This window comes from Dipodomys ordii, unplaced genomic scaffold (assembly GCF_000151885.1).
Source record: "Dipodomys ordii isolate 6190 unplaced genomic scaffold, Dord_2.0 Scaffold88, whole genome shotgun sequence".
NCBI lineage: Eukaryota > Metazoa > Chordata > Mammalia > Rodentia > Heteromyidae > Dipodomys > Dipodomys ordii.
Genome location: NW_012267304.1, coordinates 3,378,421 through 3,398,724, shown reverse-complemented (window position 1 = coordinate 3,398,724; position 20,304 = coordinate 3,378,421). Strand labels below are relative to the sequence as shown.

Sequence of the window (20,304 nt, the reverse complement as noted above, 5' to 3'; positions counted from 1 at the left end):
TAAGCAAAAAGAAAAAAGCCAGAAGTGGTGCTGTGGCTCAAGTGGTAGAGCGCTAGCCTTGAGCTGAAGAGCTGAGGGACAACGCCCAGGCCCAGAGTTCAGGACCCACGACCGGACCCCCCCCCCAAAAATAAAATAACCAGTGGAATAAAGGGCTGGAAATGTAGCTCATTGGTAGAGTACTTGCCTAGCAATCATGAATCCCTGAGTTCAAATGCCAGCACTGATAAAAAAAAATGGTATGGTGAAAAGGTATGTAAAGTGGCATAATTCAAACCTAATTCAAAATGGGGTTTGGAAGATCAAGAAATACCTTTGAAAGGAAGAAATACTTGGGTGCCTATGTAAGAGAAACTGAATAGGCTTTAGGTGGATAAAGAGATAGTTGTGGAGAGAACAGGAAAGACAGGGAAACTCACACATGGGTCAGCTTACACAAAGGCCAGTAGGCGAAGTAAAAGAAAAACTGAAAATTGCTGGGGTTTGCGTAAGTTCAACCCTCAGTACAGAGGGAACTAGGGGAAGAGAAAGGGAGGGAAGGTGGGAGGGAAATTTAAAAGACCAGTTCTCATATATATATATATATATATACACACACACACACACACACACACATATATATACATATACTCACACACATGTCAATAGTTCTCTAGGTTGGATTATAATATATGTGCCTTGTAGGAACTGAAGAATGATTTTAAATGATCAGATGGTAATGGCCTAAAGTTGCTTTTTTTTTTTTAAGTCCTGGTTTGAACTGAGGACTTTGCATTTTAAAGCAAGCTCTACTACTTGGACCAAACTCAGATATTTTCTGCTTTGTTTTTTGGTTTTTGTTTTGGTAAGTCTCTCATCTTTGCCAATGGCATCCTCAGACAGTAATCCTAACCATGCCTCCGAAGCAGCTGGAATTACAGGCATATGTACCACCAAGTCCCAGCTCATTGCTTGAGATGGGATTCTCACTTGTTGCATGGGTTGGCCTAAAATTTAGATCCTCTCAAATCTCTGCCTATAGACTAGTGTGAGCCACCATGGGTCACTGTTTTTGTTTTTTAGTTTTGCAAACAATACATACTTATTCTGAACATTTTTATAAGGAAAAAATATATAGATATATATAATTTTTCAAAAATCCTAAATTCGTACTGGCCCCTATCACTATTAAAACAGGGGTATGTAAATGTTGAATGTAGTATATATCCTCCCCTTTATGGTTCTGCAGATTATAGAAACGTATGGAAACAGATATACACATACTCCCTTACATATTTTATTTAAAAAAAAGGGATCATAGGAAACATCTCAACTTTACATGCATTGTCATGCATTTAGGCCTCATTGTACATTCACAAGTTAAAACTGAGACTTGGCATGGCATAAAGTCAAATAAGTGGCAAAATAGGACTCAACCTGTGATCTACCTAGTTTAAGCTACAGATATTAAAGTGGGGGTAAGAGACATGATCAGGCTGGGAGATGCTGGCTCACATCTGTAATCCTTGCTCCTCAGAAGGCTGAGATCTCAGGATCACAGTTTGAAGCCTGTCCAGGCAGAGAAGACCCCTTGAGATTCTTTTGTCCAATTAGCCACCAACAAAATCCAGAAATGGAGTTTTGGCTCAAGTTGTAGAATGCTATCCTTAGGAGAAAAAGCTCGGGGACGGCTCCCAAGCCCAGAGTTCAAGCCCTAAGAATGCCATCAAAAGGGAAAAAAAGTAGGTCATGCCTGTAATCCTAGCTACTCAGGAGGCTGAGATCTGAGCATCGCGGTTCAAAGCCAGCACAGGCAGGAAAGTCTGTGAGACTCTTATCTCCAATAAACCACTAGAAAACTGGAAGTAGAGCTGTGGCTCAAATGGTAGAGCACTCATTGAGCTCAAGAGTTGAGGGACAGTGCTCAAGCCAAGTTCAGGCCCTATGACCGAACCAAAATAAAAAAATTTTAATAAAAAACAGATTGATTGCATCTTTTTCTAAAGAAATGGTAGGCTGGAGGACCACAGTGGTTAACAAAAGAAATAAGTTTGACTAGGAATGGGGTATATCAGGAAAAATAAATTTAAAACACATTTCAGAGATTAAAATGGTTGCACCTTATCCCTATTTAGGGTAGCTAGTGTTCCTTCTGAAAGCAGTGGGGGATGGAGCCGTTCCTTCACTTTTTTTAAGCTGGGATGCAACTGCAAGTTTGTATCTGTCTTGTGCTCTAGAACATTTTGTCCATTGGGTCCTACCGCCATCTCCAGCGGGTATGGGGCAAACCATTATGGTGGGGCTTGGAGTTTTTGGAGTGGTTTAAAAGAACTTCATTTTCTTCTTAAGTCTCTTTGGACCAGTCCCGCTTCTTTTCACATTCAACAATTTTTAACCAAGGTAGGTTTCCTTACTTCCCAGAAGGGGGGCTGATGTTTGTTCCTCCGGGGCATCCCACCCCCCCCCTCAAAATCTGGAAGTTTGGAACAGTCCCAGAGTATAAAGCGCCAGGCCCGGGGGGTCGTTCTTCCCTTTCCCCGGAGCAGTCAGAAAGCCAGCAGGTACTCTTTTGGAGAAGCTGTAGGAGACTTTGGTAGCCTGTACTACCTTTGGTCCCACCAGCCAGGTAAGGCCTGGTGGGAGGCATGTCCTAGAAGGGGTGTGTCTAAGGCAAGAGGAGGGTCTAGGGTGGGTGGAGGCATTTTCTAGAATCTTGGGGAGGGAAGGGGTCACTGAAGCAGAATGGATACGAAGGGATGCCCGCGAAGCGAATGCCCACTAACGGTTCAATCCGGGTTCTCTCAGGCAGAGCCAAAGCCAAAGCGTCCCTTCACCGTCATGGCCATGAGACCGGATGACCCCACTAGTGGCTTTCACCATGACAACGTCTTGGCTTTTATCAACGAGCAGATGGCAAGGCACCCTAAAGGGCCCGAGTTCTATCTTGAAAACCTATCTTTGTCTTGGGAAGAGATAGAGGACAAATTCAGGGCCATCTTAGAGGATCACACGGTACCCAGAGAGGTCCAGGAAGCCTGTGCCTGGAGCAGCCTGGCCTTGGGCGTGCGTTTCGCTCGCAGGCAGGGTTATTTACATGGGCGCCGGGTGCAGTGGCTGCACAACTTTGCTAGGCTGCACAAGTCGGCAGCCAACGCCTTGGCCTCAGACCTGAAGCAGCTCTCCGAGCAACAAGATATGGAGCGCAGGGAGGCCGCATTCCAGCTGCGGATGATACAGACCAAACTGGCAGAGGTGCAGAAAGAACGTGACATGCTGAGGTGGAAGCTCCTCCGAGCAGTAAGATCACCTTTGCCCCTTCCCCATCACCCGATCTCTTACTACTCATCTCTATTCTCCCCCCCCCCACCCAGCTTTTTACAAGTCTACTTCCCCCCAGGAACTTAATGCCCTCCCAATGGCTGAGAGGCCCACCCAACCCCTTACTAGTCATCCCTATCTCCCACAACACCTCCCACAGCTTTTTAACAAGTCTACTTCTCCCCAGGAACTGAGTGCACTCCCAATGGCAGAGGGGCCAGCCCTGGGCAATACCAAGACCATGGCCATGGCTGCTGCCTCTGTCATTGGTGGAGGGGATGGAACCTTTATACATCCAGCAAATGAGAAGGAAGAGATGGCAGTGATGGAAATTCCTACGACAAATGTTCAGGAACCAAAAGCAGGCGGCGATGCACCAGCAATGATGGTGGCAACAGACACCACACAGGAGCCAGAAGGAAGCTTCCAGCAGCTACTGGGAGCTATGGAGTGGAAAAATTACTCTCTGGGTGGGCAGAGGGAGGGAATTGTCAAATCCCCTGAAAAAGCTTCCTTTTCTCACCTGGGAACCCAACAGGGCACAGCCTCCCCTGAGCTCCTTTCTGTCCAGCTCCCTGACTCATTCACATACTCCTATGAATGCCCCTTCCCAGTCATGTCCACCCCATCTCCTCCATCAACCAGGGGCATAGTACCTTTACCTCCAGTGCCTTCCTATTGCCTGACTTCTGATTTTAATCTGCTCTCTGATGTGGGGGCTACAGGAATTGACATTCAAGAACTCCAAAAGGACAAGACAGACAATGAAACCCAGGAAGAGCGAAAACTTCCCCTATTTCACCAGCCTGGAGACTGGGATTGTCCATGGTGTAAAGCAGTGAATTTTTCAGAGAGAGAAAGCTGCATCCGCTGTGGGAAGGGCATCTGGCTGCAAAGCCCTTAGTGTATTTCTGCAACATGAATTAAAAGCACATGCATACAGCAAATGAGAGATTTTCTTTTGTGTGAGGAGATGGGAGGCCTGGGTGGAGCTGGGGGAGGGTGGGAGGAGAATGGGGTCAAGGGAGTGGAAGGGAGAGCTCCATGGGGAGGATATAGATGGGTGGAGACATGTTTTCTCCCTCTGTGTTCTAGAGCATTAGAATTCAATATTCCATAACTACTTCAGCTTCTGTGGAGCAGTTCTAGTGTACATTTCCCCACACTGCTGTCAGGTGAACCCTGATATACAAAATCCCACCTTCATCCTACACATGGGCCTTAGGTGATCCAGGCAGGAGTGGTTACTGCACCCATTCTGAGCCAAACTTATCCGCAGGGTTGAGAATCTGAAGGGCAAGGCAGATTCTGGTCAGGATTGAGTTGGGTCATGACACAGTGGGTCACTTGGGACTTGGGGCCAGGGTCACAACCAAGCACAGTGAGGACAGACACCTGGTCCTGGCTGTAGGGAAGCAAAATCGGTTGCCTTACAGAATGTATCATTTAGAGGACACCAGTATGAGGTTCCAGGAAGCAGATAAATAAAAGCTCAGGTGTCAATGCAGTGACTCCAGAAAGTTGGAGGATGGTAGCAATTCAGCTGCTTTTCACTTCTTACAACTGTGCTATGTGAAGATCCACTTACCTGTACCTCCTTTTGTTTAACCTAACTTGAGTGGGTTCCTATTCCGGGCAAGCAGATCATTAGTATCAGAGCATTTTTTGTCATGCTGGAGTTTGAGCCATACCTCCAGTCCTGCTTTTTGCTAGTTGTTTTGGAGATTTGAGACTATTGGACTTTTGGGCCTAGAATAGCCTCAAATCACCATCTTCTAGGTTTTAGCCTCCTGAGTAACTAGGATTATAAATGGTGTGAGCCACACATGGCTCACTGCTTTGGTATTTTTTTTTAGTATTTTATTGTAAAGATGCTATGCAGAGGGATCACAGTAACACAAATAAGGTAATGAGCACATTTCTTGTCAAGCATTGTTACCCCCCTCTGTGCTTTGGTTATTTTGAGATAGACTTTCACTATTTGCCTAGGCCATCCTGAACCATGTATGATCCTGTTTATATCATAGCTAGCTAGGGTGACAGATATGAACCACCATGTGTAGATTTTTCTGTTGAGACCCTGGGGTCTTGTGAAATTTTTGCCCAGCTTCTTCTGGAAGAGTGATCCTCCCCAACTTCTGCCTACTACAGCTACAATTACAGGTACGGGCCAACTGGTTTCCAGTCAATCAAAACACCATCAAAAGATACCTGACAAGTAGAAAGAAAGCTATATTAGAGTTAGGGCAAGCCATGGGGATTCCTGCATCTCAAGAGTCCCCAAGAATGAACTGGATAGCTGACTCTTTTGGGGAAAGTTATATAATAAGAACCAAAACAGGGGCTGGGAAGGTGGCTCAGTGGTAGAGTGCTTGCCTTGCATGCGTGAGGCCCTGGGTTTGATACCTCAACACCACATAAGCAGAAAAGGCCGGAAGTGGTGCTGTGGCTCAAGTGGTAGAGCACTAGCCTTGAGCTGAAGAGCTGAGGGACAGTGCCCAGGCCCAGAGTTCAGGCCCCATGATCGACAAAAAAAAAAAAAAAAGAACCAAAACAGGCCTGACCCAAGTGAACATGGCAGAGATTTGCCACCTCTAAGCAGAGGCTGTGAACAGAGGATGGCAGCACCTGCTGTAAGGGAGGAGTGCTGGGGCTGTCCAGCCTCACTAGGGAACTCACACCCCGGCCCCGGTGAGTCAGCAAGTGGGAGTACCCAGCATTTGCTGGTCAAAGCATGGTGCATTCCTGTGGTATTCTCTCCTCCTTCCCACTATCATGTTGAATGTGGATAAACAACCATAAGGATTTGGGGGAGGGTGAGAACCCCAGCCTGCAGTTTCCAGCCATGTCATTGGGCCTGTATGTCCCCCTGTAGGACAGGATTTCTGAACCTCAGTACACTTGACCTGAGGTGTTGGAGATTTCTTTGCTGCAGGGGGTTGGGGGCTGTCTGAGCACTGCAGGATGTTCAGCACAATGTCAACAGATGCCAGTGCTGCTCACTCCCCACTCCCTCAGTTAGTGACACCCAAAAATGTCTCCAGATATTTCCACATGCCCACTTGAGGACCAGATCATCCCCCCACACTAGGAGCCACGAAGGAAATAAGGGACTTAAATTTGAAATAGTCAAGAATCAAAAGAGAAGGTCAGCTGGCACTGGTGGAGGCTGAGATCTGAGGTTTAAGATTCAAAGCCAGTTGGGGGAAGCAGGAAAGTCCATTAGATTTTGTTTTTTTTGTCAGTCAGGGGGCTTGAACTCAGGGCCTGAGTGCTATCCCTGAGCTTTTTCGCACAAGGGTAGCACGTTACCACTTTGAGCCACAGCTCCACTTTTGGTTTTCTGGTGGTTTATTGGAGGTAAGAGTCTCATGGACTTTCCTGCCTAGGCTGGCATCAAACCATGATTTAAGATCTTAGTCTTCTGAGTAGCTAGGATTACAGGTCTAAGCCACTGAAGCCCAATTAAAGATAAGTGTGTGTGTGTGTGTGTGTGTGTGTGTGTGTGTGTGTTTGCTAGTAATCCTGGTGTGTGTGTGTGTGTGTGTGTTAGTAATCCTGGGGCTTGAACTTAGGGCTGAGGCACTGTTCCTGAGCATTTTTGCTAAAGGTCAGTACTGTACTACTTGAGCCATAGCTCTACAGAATGAGACTCTGATCTTTAAATAAACTACTCAGAAAAAAATGCTGGAAGTACAGCTGTGGCTAAGTGGTCAAGTACCAGCCTTGAGCAAAAAGAAGCTCAGGGACAGTGCCCATGTCTTGAGTTCAAGTCCCTGGACTGGCACAAAAACAAATTGAGAAGGTCACAAAGGCTGAGGGGCCCTGTGTGGCAGGAAAGGAAAGTCAGTGAGTGAGTCTGGCATTTACTTAGGCTCTTCAAGCAAATTCAGAGCAATGACAGGGTAGAAGCCAAAGACTGAGGAGTGAGGAGAAATGAGGAAGTGGGACCCCCAGGGGGCGCTCTTCTTCTAGGGCCTGGCTGTGAAGAGTAGGAAGGAAAGGAGTTACATGGTTGACAGAGGGAACACTGAATATCAGAGAAACCTGAGCTGGAGGAGACAGTAGAAGGGTGGAGGGTACAAGAAATGAACACTGCATTAGAGGTGTGGCTATTCTATCGCTACACTTTTTTAAGTCATACAAGGTCACTTGTTTTGTACGTGTGCCTGTCCTTGGGTTTGAACTCTGGGCTTGGGTGCTGTATTTATGTCTAATTATCTTTTACTCAAGTGTAGCCACCTATCACATGAGGCACAACTTCACTTCCAGCCATTTTGCTTGTTAATTGGAGTTAAGAATGTCATGGACTTTCTTGCCACAGCTAGTTTCAAACTGTGATCTTCAGATCTCAGTCTGAGTATCTAGGATTACAGGAGTGAGCCACTGGTGCCCAGCATTCACTCAAAAAATTCTCTTTAAAATAAATTCTCTATAAAAAGATATATACATACAAAGATGTGTGTTTGTAGAATTATGTATATGTACAGGAAAGGTATAGAGGGTACATGTTTAGCAAATACAGGATTAACCTTGAGAGAGTAGTTTCAGAGGCAGGATAAGAGGCAGTAAGGTACCAGAGTATGGGGTGGTGGGTGGTTTGGGGGTGGAATAGAGCCCTTTACTACTTTTACACACTTTTGTAAAATAAAATGAAATACTCACAAAAGTTAAAAAAAATAAATGTGAATTTATTTTCTGGGATGAATTTAGAAAGATTATGTGTTCTTCTGGGACAGAGAGGAGAGAGGTTATCAATTGTGTGTCTAGAATGTGGGAAAGCAAGGGGGAGGTCCTGCCTGCACTTGGATGATAGACAAGGCACCTAAAAGTGAGCCATGGTAGAAGATTAAATGCTGACTTCTAAGGAATGATAAACTTGAAGTAACTGTGGAAATGTGTTTGAGAAATAGGGTAGGTGAAGGAAAGGATCATGAAACTGAATAGAAAACCCTATTCAAATAGGGACCAACTGAAACAAACCCCTTTGGTTTGGGATAGGAATAGGGGTCCAGGAAGGTGCACTGGAAAGGGAGATTGGTAGTCCCAGGAGGGATACTCTAATGCTATAAAATATAGATATAGAGATAGATAGATAGATAGATAGATAGATAGACAGACAGACAGACAGACAGACAGACATTTTTTGCCAGTACTAGAGCTTAAATGCAGAGGCCTCCAATTTTCTTGGCTTGCTGGCACTCTACCAGTTGGGCCAGCCTAGGATGTCTTTGAATGCCAATCCTCCCGATCTCAGCCTAGGATTACAGATGTGAACCACTTGTACTTGGCAACAAGATCACTTTTGTTTCATGTAAAACAAAGCCACCAAAAGTTCTTTCTAAGTGTCCCTATAGGTAACATACATATACTTTTACTTGCCTTACATTACAAATTCATATTTGAGTACAAACAGGAAAATCTCTCTGAAGACATTTAGTAAACAAGGTGTTATCCAGGGATGGGGGTTACATCACTGGGAGGTGGGGTGGAATACAGGGCAATATTGCCTAAGTAATATTAATGTCCACAAAAATCCACTATGGGAATGGGACTGTGGCTTAGTGGTAGAGTACTTGCCTAGCATGCATGAAGCCCTGGATTTGATTCCTCAGTACCACATAAAGAAGAAAAGCCAGAAGTGGTGCTGTAGCTCAAGTGGTAGAGCACTAGCCTTGAGCATAGAGAAGCTTAGGGACAGTGCCCAGGCCCTGAGTTTAAGCCCCAGGACAAGCAAAAAAAATCCACTAAGGCAATGAATTTACTCATTTGAGTGGGCTTGGAAAGGGTATTGCTTCCTCTAGGTTAGGAAGGACAAGGACATAGACATGACTGTGTATGGAAATGGAATAGGAAGCCAAAGGAACCCCTGGTTTTGTGACTGTGAGGTGGGACAAAGACCTGAAAGTGAGGACACAGGGCAGGGCCAGGGGGTGGGGTGGGAGCTTCTTTGGGCACTAACAGGAATAACTGTGAGGGTAGAGGATGGGAAGTGGAGAGGAAAGGATCTACATACTGCATGGAGTAAGGTAAGAACCAATTAAAGTCTCAATGCCTATGTGCCTCTAATCATATAAAATAATATTTATCAAAATGAATTCCAGGAAATGGAAACAATTTTTTTCTTCAGTGTTGTTTTCTTTTCTTTTTGTCTTGTTTGTATTTATCTGTCTTTGGGTGGGTAAGGGAGGAGCAGAGAAATGGAGGGGAAAAGAATAAACAAATGCAGCAGTGGTATTCCCTAGACAGTATGTTGAAAATGAACCATATAATTTGTAGGTGGGGACAGGAGAGGAAAACTGGGAGAGTGAAGGAAGGGGTTATATTGTCCAAAAAGAAATGTACTCTTGCCTGGCACCAGTGGCTGATGCCTGTAATCTTAGCTACTCAGGAGGATGAGATCTGAGGATCAAGATTCAATGACAGCTAAAGCAGGAAAGTCTGTGAGACTCTTATCTCTACTTAGCTACCAGAAAATTGGAAGTGGCACTGTGGCTCAAAGTGGTAGCTTTGAGCAAAAAAGCACAAGGACAATGCCCAGACCAGTTCAATGCCCAGTTCAAACCCCCATGACCGACTTAAGAAATAAAAAAAAAGAAATGGGGCTGGGAAGGTAGCTCAGTGGTAGAGCACTTGCCTTGCATGCATGAGGCTCTGGGTTCGATTCCTCAGCACCACATAAGCAAAAAGAAAAAAGCCGGAAGTGGCACTGTGGCTCAAGTGGTAGAGCACTAGCCTTGAGCTGAAGAGCTAAGGGACAGCGCCCAGGCCCAGAATTCAGGCCCCACGACCGGACCCCCCCCCCAAAAAAATAAATAAAATACAAATTAAAAAAAAAAGAAATGTACTCCTTACTTGACTTATGTAACTGAAACTGCTCTATATAGAAGCTTTATAATAATAATTAAAAATTATTTTTTTAAAAAGGATTCCTCATGCCTATATTCCTAGCTACTCAGGAAGCTGAGATCTGAGGATCGTGGTTCAAAGCCAGTCCAGGCAAAAACGTCCAAGAAACTCCGTGAAACTCTTATCTCCAATAAACCACTCAGAAAACTGGAAGTGGCACTGTGGCTCAAGTGGTCGAGCGCTAGCCTTGAGCTAAAAAGCTCAGGGACAGTACCCAGGCCAGAGTTCAAGCCCCACGACTGACAAAAAAGAAAAAGAAAAAAAAAAAAGGATTCCTCTTGTAGTACCCAAATGTGGGAAAGTCTTTTAGGGTTACAAGAAGCCACCAATCATTACAGAATTACATGTATTAAGGCAGGAAAGGCAGTAGGGATGAGCAGAAATGTGTGACTGACTCCTTCCTTACATCCTTTTCTGGACTTATAACATCTTTTCATTTGCTCTCTCAGTGTAAGGACAAGCTAACACTAGTTATACTTATCAGCTCTAGTCAGCTGAGAGGGTGTTTTCTAGCGACCTAGTTTTTACCTTCAGTACTATAAATTATAAAGCCAAATTCAACTTACTTCAGGTCTTTGATTTTACAGGCTGGATCACGCAGTGCTTGGCAGAGGAAATGTAGCTGGGACGAATACTGATTATGCAGCAGAAAGGAGCTAAAAGAGATAAGAAAACAGAATTTAGAACAAAACTTGAAGTAAAAGCTTCCTTTTAGCTTTTTGTAATACTAGTACTAATTTATCACTTAAAACTTGAAGAAGTATAAAGTTATGCTCTTTCCTATATGCTAGGTAGGCACAATGACATGTATTAGAATCACTATTGTCCAGATGGTCTTCGAGGTCAATAACTTTCCTAAGCAACCTTCACTATGTAACTTATTTTTTGTCTGTACTAACAGAAGTAATGACTATACTTGAAAACCAGGTAAGATCAATAGTAAAATCTCACTTAGCCAGCACACTTGGGAAAGGGGCGTTTTAAGTAATTTTTTGGCAGGCATTTAAGCTCTCCCATGAAGACATTAAGATGTAGGGCTGGGAAAAGGGCACTGGTGGCTCACACCTGTAATCCTAGTTACTCAGAAGGCTTCTGAGGGTAATGATTTAAAGCCAGCCTTGACAGGAAAATCTGTGAGACTCTTATTTCCAATTAACTAAAAAAAAAGTGGGAAGCAGAACTGTGCCTAAAATGGTAGAGAACTAGCCCTCAGCACAAAAGCTCAGGAACAGTGTCCAGCCTCTGAATTCAAGCCCCTGGACTGGCACTTAAAAAATAAAAATGAAGTAATTTTTTTTTGTGGGGTCCGGTCATGGGGCCTGAACTCTGGGCCTGGGTGCTGTCCTTCAGCTCTTCAGCTCAAGGCTAGCGCTCTACCACTTGAGCCACAGCGCCACTTCCGGCTTTTTTCTTTTTTCTTATGTGGTGCTGAGGAATCGAACCTAGGGCCTCGAGCATGCAAGGCAAGCGCTCTACCACTAAGCCACCTTCCCAGCCCTGAAATAATTTTTTTAATCATTTTAAGGGGAGATAGGGAGTACTTTATCTTAAGCTAGCTTTCCAAAAACGGAGAATAACACTTGTTTTCATCAATATTTTAATTTTCCCATTATTTTGCTTGGCAATAGACAGGTGAATTGAAGCCGTCTTTATGTTGAAGAGACCTTTGTAATTCAACCTCTCTAACCCATTTCCCCTCCAATTCTGTTCCATCTCCATTTCCTTCCATATTCCGTTAAACACACTTATACAACTTCAGGACAGACATGGGTTTGCATACTCCACAAGTAGAGCCTTTTTATAGTACTCAGGGCCTTGCGATCCTAGGCAAATACCCTAGTATTTCAGCTATGCTCCTAAACCTTTTTGTTTGAGAGAGAGAGAGAGAGAGAGAGAGAGAGAGAGAGTAGAAATAGGGTTTCATTAACTTTATCATGCTGGGCTTGAAGTAGCCATTCTCCTGCCTCCACCTCCAGAGTAGTTAGGATTACAGACATATGCTATCATAACTAGTGTCATTCTCCTACCTGGCCCTACAACTAAGAGAGAGGCATTTCCTATCTTAACTCAGATACTGAGGATAGACAGGTTAATAAGATTTCTTTGTGGATTTTGTCAGTAAGTCAGTAGCATAATATTTTACAGAATCTATGGGGTCCATATTATAAAAGTGGTTTACTTAAGTCTCTTTGAACTTCAGACTTGTCCCTCTTAGAAGGTTTCATGGACAGAAGCCAGGCTTTCCAGTAAAATATACATAGAAAAATGGAGCTGAAGCTCAAATAATAGGAGTGCTAGGCATGAGCACAAAAGCTCAGGACAATATCCATGTTCTGAATTCAAATCACAGGACAGGCACAAAAAAGGTATACAGAAATATAACTCTGACCTTTACTAACAAGGAGCTATTTGAGGCTATTTACATCTATTTCAGTAGATGTAAAGAAAAATTACAACCAATCTGATGTTAGGTATACTATCTTTTCCAGAACAGTCATCTACACCAAAATAACTGAGTGCTCACTGACATCCTTGACAACTTTAAATGCTCATAACACTTGATAATTATATAGCACATTCACAGAGTGGCAATAAAGACTTCATACACATACATACACATACACATACACACAGACCTGTGCAGGCATGCGCATTTAATGGTGGCCAGTTTAAGTGTGTGGTGTAAGTGCTCAAAAATGTTAGCTTCCTTCATGGTCTGTCTAGGCCAGTGATGAATGCATGATAATCAATAAACACTTATTGTACAGACAGAAAACAGAGAAACTTGAAACCACTCTTTATTGCCAATGCTAAGTGTTATATGACATAAGCAAGTGGCCGCTTGTTTAAAGGCCAACAATGGGGCTGGGAAGATGGCTCAGTGGTAGAGCGCTTGCCTTGCATGCCTGAGGCCCTGGGTTTGATTCCTCAGCACCACATAAGAAAAAAGAAAAAAGCCGGAAGTGGCACTGTGGCTCAAGTGGTAGAACGCTAGCCTTGAGCTGAAGAGCTGAGGGACAGCACCCAGGCCCAGAGTTCAGGCCCCACAACCGGACCCCAAAAAAAAAAGGCCAACAATGAGGAAAAGCCATGAATATACTCACTGATTAAATGATACATTTGATGCTGTTGGCATGGATGGTGGCATGAATAGTGACGTATGTATTTCCTCTTCAAACCCAAGAAGGTGCTGACACTTGAGAGACATTGACAGGTCACTGTGACTATTTTTGACACAAAATGACATAGCCAAGGTGTCCATTTTTGTATAGGTAGCTTGGAGCAGCACAAGTGACTCTAAGTGATCAACTATCTTCCCTGCATATTCTGTGTTCTGCATCTCATACAAACAGTGAAACAAGTCAACTGGCTCTATCTGTAACCGGGCAGTTTTATCCTTCATTTCTGTCTCAGTCCATTTCAACAACTCTTCTTCAAGTTCTTGACAGATTTGTCTTCCAAATACATTTTTCACAACCATTTCCTTCCCTTTATGTATGAGTCCAAATAGGAATTGTATGGTTGGTGAGGAAAAACCTTTTCCAACTTGTTGGAATATTTCTTGCCATGTTTTCCCAACTTGATTAAAAGCTACCCAGCAGTCATCATTCTTCAGGACATAGTACACGGCAGTTAAGAACTCTTGGAAACTGAAGTGAAGGAAGGTATAGATATTAACATCCCCTTCCACTTTTTTCAAGAAGTGATTGAGAAAATCACAACTGGCATCATTAATTCCTATCCCGTGTCTTTGGAGGTCACTGACTGTAAACAGAACCTGACGGTTCTGCAGTCCCTCTGCAGCCAGAGAGCAAAGGCCCTGCAGACAACTCTGTCCCATCCACATCGGGATGCCTCTAAGGTTTCGGAGGCACTTAAAAAAATAGAACAGATAAACACCAGTCATGGTATGCAGTGACCTCATAAGATGCTTATCTTCATCATCCTGTGACTGCAGGACTCTGCACAGCATCCAGGAGACAATGGGCAGTGAGGATATAATGTCAAGGTGTTCATTGTCTCGCAAGTCATAAAAGACACTCATTGCTCTATTAGCACCTGATATCTGACTCAAGAAATATGCTCTCTTTTCAGCATCTCGAAACCACAGGATCTCTGCCTCGATAGGTTGTTTTAACAGAGAGTGGAGCTTCTTCATGGCTGTAAGACGGGCAGTTATCAGCAGAGAAGATTCAGGAAATAGTGTTTTCTTCACTAAACTACACAGAAGAGACTCCACTGGCTTCTTCTCCTGGGGATTATCACTCAGATCATCTTCATGCTCACAGAAAATGTATGGCAGCTCAGGAAACCCATCAAGAATGAACAGAAGCTTCTCTGGATATTCAATGATAATATCCAGGATTGGTTCTTTTATATCTTGAAAAGTGTTGGTGATCAAATCAATAGCACTAATAGGAGCAGTATGGCTTATTTCTCTGCAGTTGACATAGATGAGATAGTCAAATCTGCCTGGAGTAACCATTCCTGCTGCCCAGTCAAACATGAACTTGTGCACCATCGCTGTTTTCCCACTCCCTGGGCATCCCTGAAGCACCACTGTTTTGGAGGAGTTGCAGCCTGGCTCATCAGGATCAAACATGTGTTCCATCTCAAGAAAACAATCTTGCTGAGGCACTCCACAGGAAGTCTTTTCTGATATACCATACTCTTTTACAAGAAGTAGCCGTGTATCTATATGCTTGCAATGGGGTAAACATTTATCAGGTCCTGTTTTTAGGTATTTTTCTCTTAGATGTCTTCGGTACATTTCCCGATAATCTAATGCGACAACAAAGGGTAAGTAAGTTAGAGTCATGGAACTCTACAACTAGGACTTACACAACCATTAATACCATATCTCTCCTTGGATGCCTCAAAAGCTCCTCAAATTTTATACATCTAAAGCTGAGTGCTGGTGGCTAAAATCCTAGCTGATAGTCTAAATCCTAGCTACCCAGGAAGCTGAGATATGAGAATCATGGTTTGAAGCCAGTATAGACAAAAAAAATCTGTGGGACTTATCTACAAAAGCTGGAAGTGGAGTTATGGCTTAAGTGGTAAAGCTCTAGCCTTGAGTGAAAAAGCTAAGGGCCAGCACCCAGGCCCTGAGTTCAAGCCTCAGGACCAGCATAGACAAAAAATTAAAGTGCCAGATGCCAGTGGCTCACACCAGTAATCCTAGCTACTCAGGAGGCTGAGGATGGTAGTTGAAAGCCAGCCTGGGCAAGAAAGTCTGTGAGACTCTTATCTCCAATTAACCACCAGAAAACTGGAAGGGAACTATGGCTCAAAGTGGGAGAGTGCTCGCTTTAAACAAAAGCTCAGGGACAATGCCCAGGCCCCACAACTGAGGAAAAAAATTACAAACTTTTATACATCTAAACCTAAGCTCTTGATTTCAACACACACACACACACACACACACACACACACACACACACACACACTCCCAAGACAACTCTACCCAGACATCTCTCATCTCATTTAAATGCTGCTATCTATTTCCTCTGAAAAATGTTAGGAGTTGTTATTATTATTACTTTCAACTGTCTGTTCCAATCAGATAACAAACTACCATTTACACTTTCAAAATCAATGTATATCCTACAAAATTTTAAAAAAATTGAGGGACAGGATGGGTTGGGAAGGATGGGTGAGAATGTTGAAAGGGGTGAAGAAAAATTAGCTTAAAATTTGTGTTCCAATATGTCCTCTCACACTATGAACTCTTCTGGACTGCTGAAACAGCCTCCCACTTATCCCCTCTTGTCCATCTACTGCAAGAAATCAAAGAGATTTCCTGAAAATATTAATTTGATCCTGTCAATATCCCATCCAAATTCCCTTGAAACTTTTCATTATAGTTGATATGCTATTTAAAATCCTTACCTCACTCTACAAGGTGCTCCATGAGTTAAACAACCTTCTCTTCCAAAGCCCTATTTTAAACCATTCTTCTTACTGTCTGATGTGTGTGTGTGTGTGTCTTTTGTGCTCAAGGATGGTGATCTACCATTTGAACCATAGCTCCACTTCAAGCTTGTTTTTGGTGGTTAATTATTAGATTTAAGAGTCTCACAGATTTTCCTGCCTAGGCTGGCTTCAAATAGATATCCCCAGATCACAGCCTCCTGAGTATCTAGGATTACAGGCATGAGCCACTAGCACCTAGCAACACTAGCTTAATTTTTTTTTTTTTGCCAGTCATGGGGTCTAAACTGTGGGCCTGGGCGCTGTCCCTCAGCTCTTCAGCTCAAGGCTAGCACTCTACCACTTGAGCCACAGTGTCACTTCCACCTTTTTCTGCTTATGTGTTGTTGAGGAATGGAACCCAGGGCCTTATGCATACAAGGCAAGCACTCTACCACTGAGCCACTTTCCCAGCCAACTAGCTTAATTTTATGTCCTAAAAATGTTATATTGCCAGGCACCAGTGGCTCACACCTATAATCCTAGCTACTCAGGAGGCTGAGATCTGAGGATCGCAGTTCAAAGCCAGCCCAGGCAGGAACATCCATGACTCTTATCTCCAATAAACCACTAGAAAACCGAAAGTGGTGTTGTGGCTCAAGTGATAGATTGCTTGCCTTGAGCTGAAGAGGGCAGGGACAGTGCCCAGGCCCAGAGTTCAAGCCCCACAAACGACCAAAAAATAAATAAATAAAAATTTCATATTCTTTAGGTGCCAGTGGCTCACACTTAGCTACTCAGGAGGCTGAGATCTGAGGATCACAATTCAAAGCCAGTCTGGGTAGAAAAGTCTCTGTCAGAATTTTATCTCCAATTAACCACAAAAAAAAAAACAAACCAGAAATGGCACTGTGGCTCAAGTCGTAGAGTACTAGTCTTGAACACAAAAAAGCTCAGGGACAGCACCCAGGCCTTGAGCTCAAACCCCAGGATGGACAAAAAAAATGCCATATTATTCTCCTATGTGCCAATGATCATATAAAACTAGTATTTCTCAAAATGAACTCCAGGAAATGAAAACAAGAGGTATTTTCTTTGTTGTTTTTGTTTTCTTTATTTTGTCTTGTTTCTCCATTTGTCTGTCTTTGGGAGAATAAAGGGAGGGGTCACAGAAATGATGGGACAAGAGTGAGCAAATGCAGCAGAACTACTTACTAGACACTATGTTGAAAATGAACTACACAATTTATGGGTGGTGATGGTGGAGAAAAACTGAGAGAGAGGGAAAGGCTGACATTGTCCAAAAACAAATGTTCCTTTTATCTGACTTATGAAACTGTAACTCTTCCATATAACACCCTTATAATAGTATTTTTTTTATGAACTATACAACATGTGGGCAGGGACAGGAGGGAAAAACTGGGAGAGAGAAAGGGAAGGGGTGACATTGTCCAGAAAGAAATGTACTCTTTACCTGACTTATGTAACTATAACTCCTCTGTATGTCACCTGTATAATAATCAAAAGTAAATTTTAAAAATTTAAATTGCATACTCTCTCTGCCTGGAACACGATTCCTCCTGTTCTTCCCATGGAGACTTCCTTCTCATCCGCCTGACCTCAACTGAAAAATCACATTCCAAAAGAGAATTTGTGTGATCACTAAAATTACAGCAGATCCTATCTTCTACTATTTCTCTTTCTAGACCTTATGAAAAGTTTATAACCATACTGTTGGTTTTCTGTTTTATTGTTTGTGTTTTCTCCTTAACAATATGTATCGTGACAGAGACCTTAACGTTGTACCATAATATCTTGGTATCCAGCATGACACCCAGAACATAGTTAACACTCAATAACAATTTATTGACTATGGCTATAAATGTTTCTGCATTCAAAAAAGTTACTTATTATTGTGTATTCTGTACCAGATACTGTACTAGGCACTTCACACATAGTTAATTATCACAATAATTCCATAATGCAGGTATGCTCACCCTTGACACTTCGGGATGGTCAAGTGTACAAGTAGGGCTGGCTTCATGAGAATGCAGTCTGTGCATTTGGTCACACAGCATTCTGTGCTCAGAAGGTCCATATTTGCTTTAATGCTCTTCTGAGGCTATACTGAAATTCTTAAATCTCTGAACAAGGTGGATCCTGCATTTTTATTTTGAACTCAAATCCCAACAATTATATAGCCAATTGCTTTTGGTAATTTATTCAATTATCTTAAATGGCAGGCTTAATTCAGATTTAGATTTGTCTGAGTAACTCACTGAATTCAAACCTCTTGTTAAGAGAATTATCAAAACTGGCATTCTGCCAGGCGCTAGTGGCTAGCACCTGTAATCCTAGCTACTCAGGAGGCTGAGATCTGAGAATTGCAGTTCAAAGCCAGCCTGGGCAGGAAAGTCCGTGAGGCACTTATCTCCAATTAACCACCAAAAAACCAGAAGTAGCGCTATGGTTCAAGTGGTAGAGCTGAAGAGCTGACAGTGCCCAGGCTTAGAGTTCAAGACCCTCCCCCCCGCAACCCGAAAAAAAAGCCCAGCATTTTCCAAATCAGCATTTTTGAAAACTATTCTGCAAGACATTAATAAGAGAGCTATTCTGAAAAGGTGTTGAACAGTAAAGTTAAGATGAGGGCAATGTACCCTCAATCCTCTTAGTAAAATATCTGAACACACATGTGTGAAAAGCTGCTTTACTCTCCTACAATGTTTTTAAAAAGCTGCTTAACTTGGTTTAATCCAGTATTTTGTGTTCTTACATACAACTATAGAAACTCTTTTCTAACCATGAAGTTATTAACTCCAAGAAAACAGAACTCAGTTTGGATGCTGATCCAGATAAGGCATGGCAAATATTTTCTGGAAATTTTCTTGAGTGGTTAGGGCTTTTCAAACTCTTTCAGTAACAACGTTGACATGGTAACATAAAAGCGGCCACAGACAACATGCAAATGAATAACAGCAGTATTCCAGGAAAACCTTATTTGCAGAAGCAGGACACTAGGTATATTTGTCTGGCACACTAGGCTACTGTTCAGTAGTCCCAATTTAAACTATTCCCAAAGAGGACTGGTCTTTTTTAGCTATTTAAAATTTCTATATCTGCTGGGCACCTAACACCTGTAATCCTAGCTACTCAGGAAGCTTGAGATTCACAGATTACAGTTTGAAACCAGCCCAGGCAGGAACATCCCTGAGACTCTTTTATCTCCAATTAACCACCAAAAAGCCAGAAATGAAGCTGTTGTTCAAGTAGTAGAGTGCTATAGTCTTGAGCCAAATAGCTCAGAGACAGAACCCAGAGTTCAAGCGCCAGTACTGGCACAAAGGAAAAAAAAAACCTCTACATCTGGCTCTTAATGACCACCATAAGTGATCTTTTCAGTATTTCAATACTCACTTGAATATACCTTACATGTTTTAGAAGTCATATTTGCTTCTCAGAGCTTCATAGATACTGACAAAAAATTAGCAGCTGTTAACCCAGTGAATAAGAGTTGAAAATGGAGAAGAGTAAGGGTGAGAAACTGGATTCAAAAGAGACATAAATTCTAAAACAGAAATGTAGGATAATCAAAGAATGAGATTGTAATACCATTCGTAATGAAATGGAAAGACGTGGAAAAATTGGATTGAGTTAAGTAAGCTAGACCCCAAAAAAACACAGGTTATAAGGTTTCCTTCATTTGTGGGAGCTAGAATTGTCCCTATAAATCTATAAGTAAATATACTATGTGGGTATGCAAGCAGTTATAAATGAATTAATTTAAGTATAATAGAGTCTATGGAGAGCGCAAATAGTGTAATTTTTTTTGAAACACTAAGTCAGAGCTCAATAAAATAAGTACCAGGAAATGGGTATTTGCAATGGAGGGGGGTAGAAAAATGAATGGGGTAAGGGAGTAGAATGTAGGCGAGAATTCATTGTATATATCACAGAACTTAGAAAAATAAGGGAAGGGATGGAAAGGGGGAGGGTTGAAGATGTTGAAGGGATGACCAAAAAATCCAATGCATAACCTAAAAGATTAAGAAAAGTGGGGGGCTGAGAAGGTGGCTCAGTAGTAGAGCACTTGCCTTGCATGCAAGAGGCCCTGGGTTCGATTCCTCAGCACCACATAAGCAAAAAGAAAAAAGCCGGAAGTGGAGCTGTGGCTCAAGTGGTAGAGCG

At 42.8% G+C, this 20,304-nt stretch overlaps 2 protein-coding genes across 2 annotated transcripts in view; one reads left to right on the top strand and one right to left on the bottom strand.

Annotated features, from left to right (window-relative positions):
- The window catches only part of LOC105992825 (NACHT, LRR and PYD domains-containing protein 3-like), a 55,057-nt gene that overhangs the window by 16,123 nt on the left and 18,630 nt on the right, over window positions 1-20,304 (bottom strand). The window contains exons 4-5 of the mRNA XM_013025908.1: window positions 13,311-14,988; window positions 10,773-10,862 (exon numbers count right to left, since the gene is read on the bottom strand). Of these exons, the coding sequence (XP_012881362.1) occupies window positions 10,773-10,862; window positions 13,311-14,988 (1,768 nt within the window). The remainder of the gene's footprint in view (window positions 1-10,772; window positions 10,863-13,310; window positions 14,989-20,304) is intronic.
- Window positions 2,818-4,201, top strand: LOC105992770 (testis-expressed sequence 13A protein-like). Its single transcript, XM_013025831.1, has 2 exons — window positions 2,818-3,276; window positions 3,458-4,201. Exons 1-2 carry the CDS (start codon window positions 2,818-2,820, stop codon window positions 4,199-4,201), a joined length of 1,203 nt encoding a protein of 400 aa, XP_012881285.1.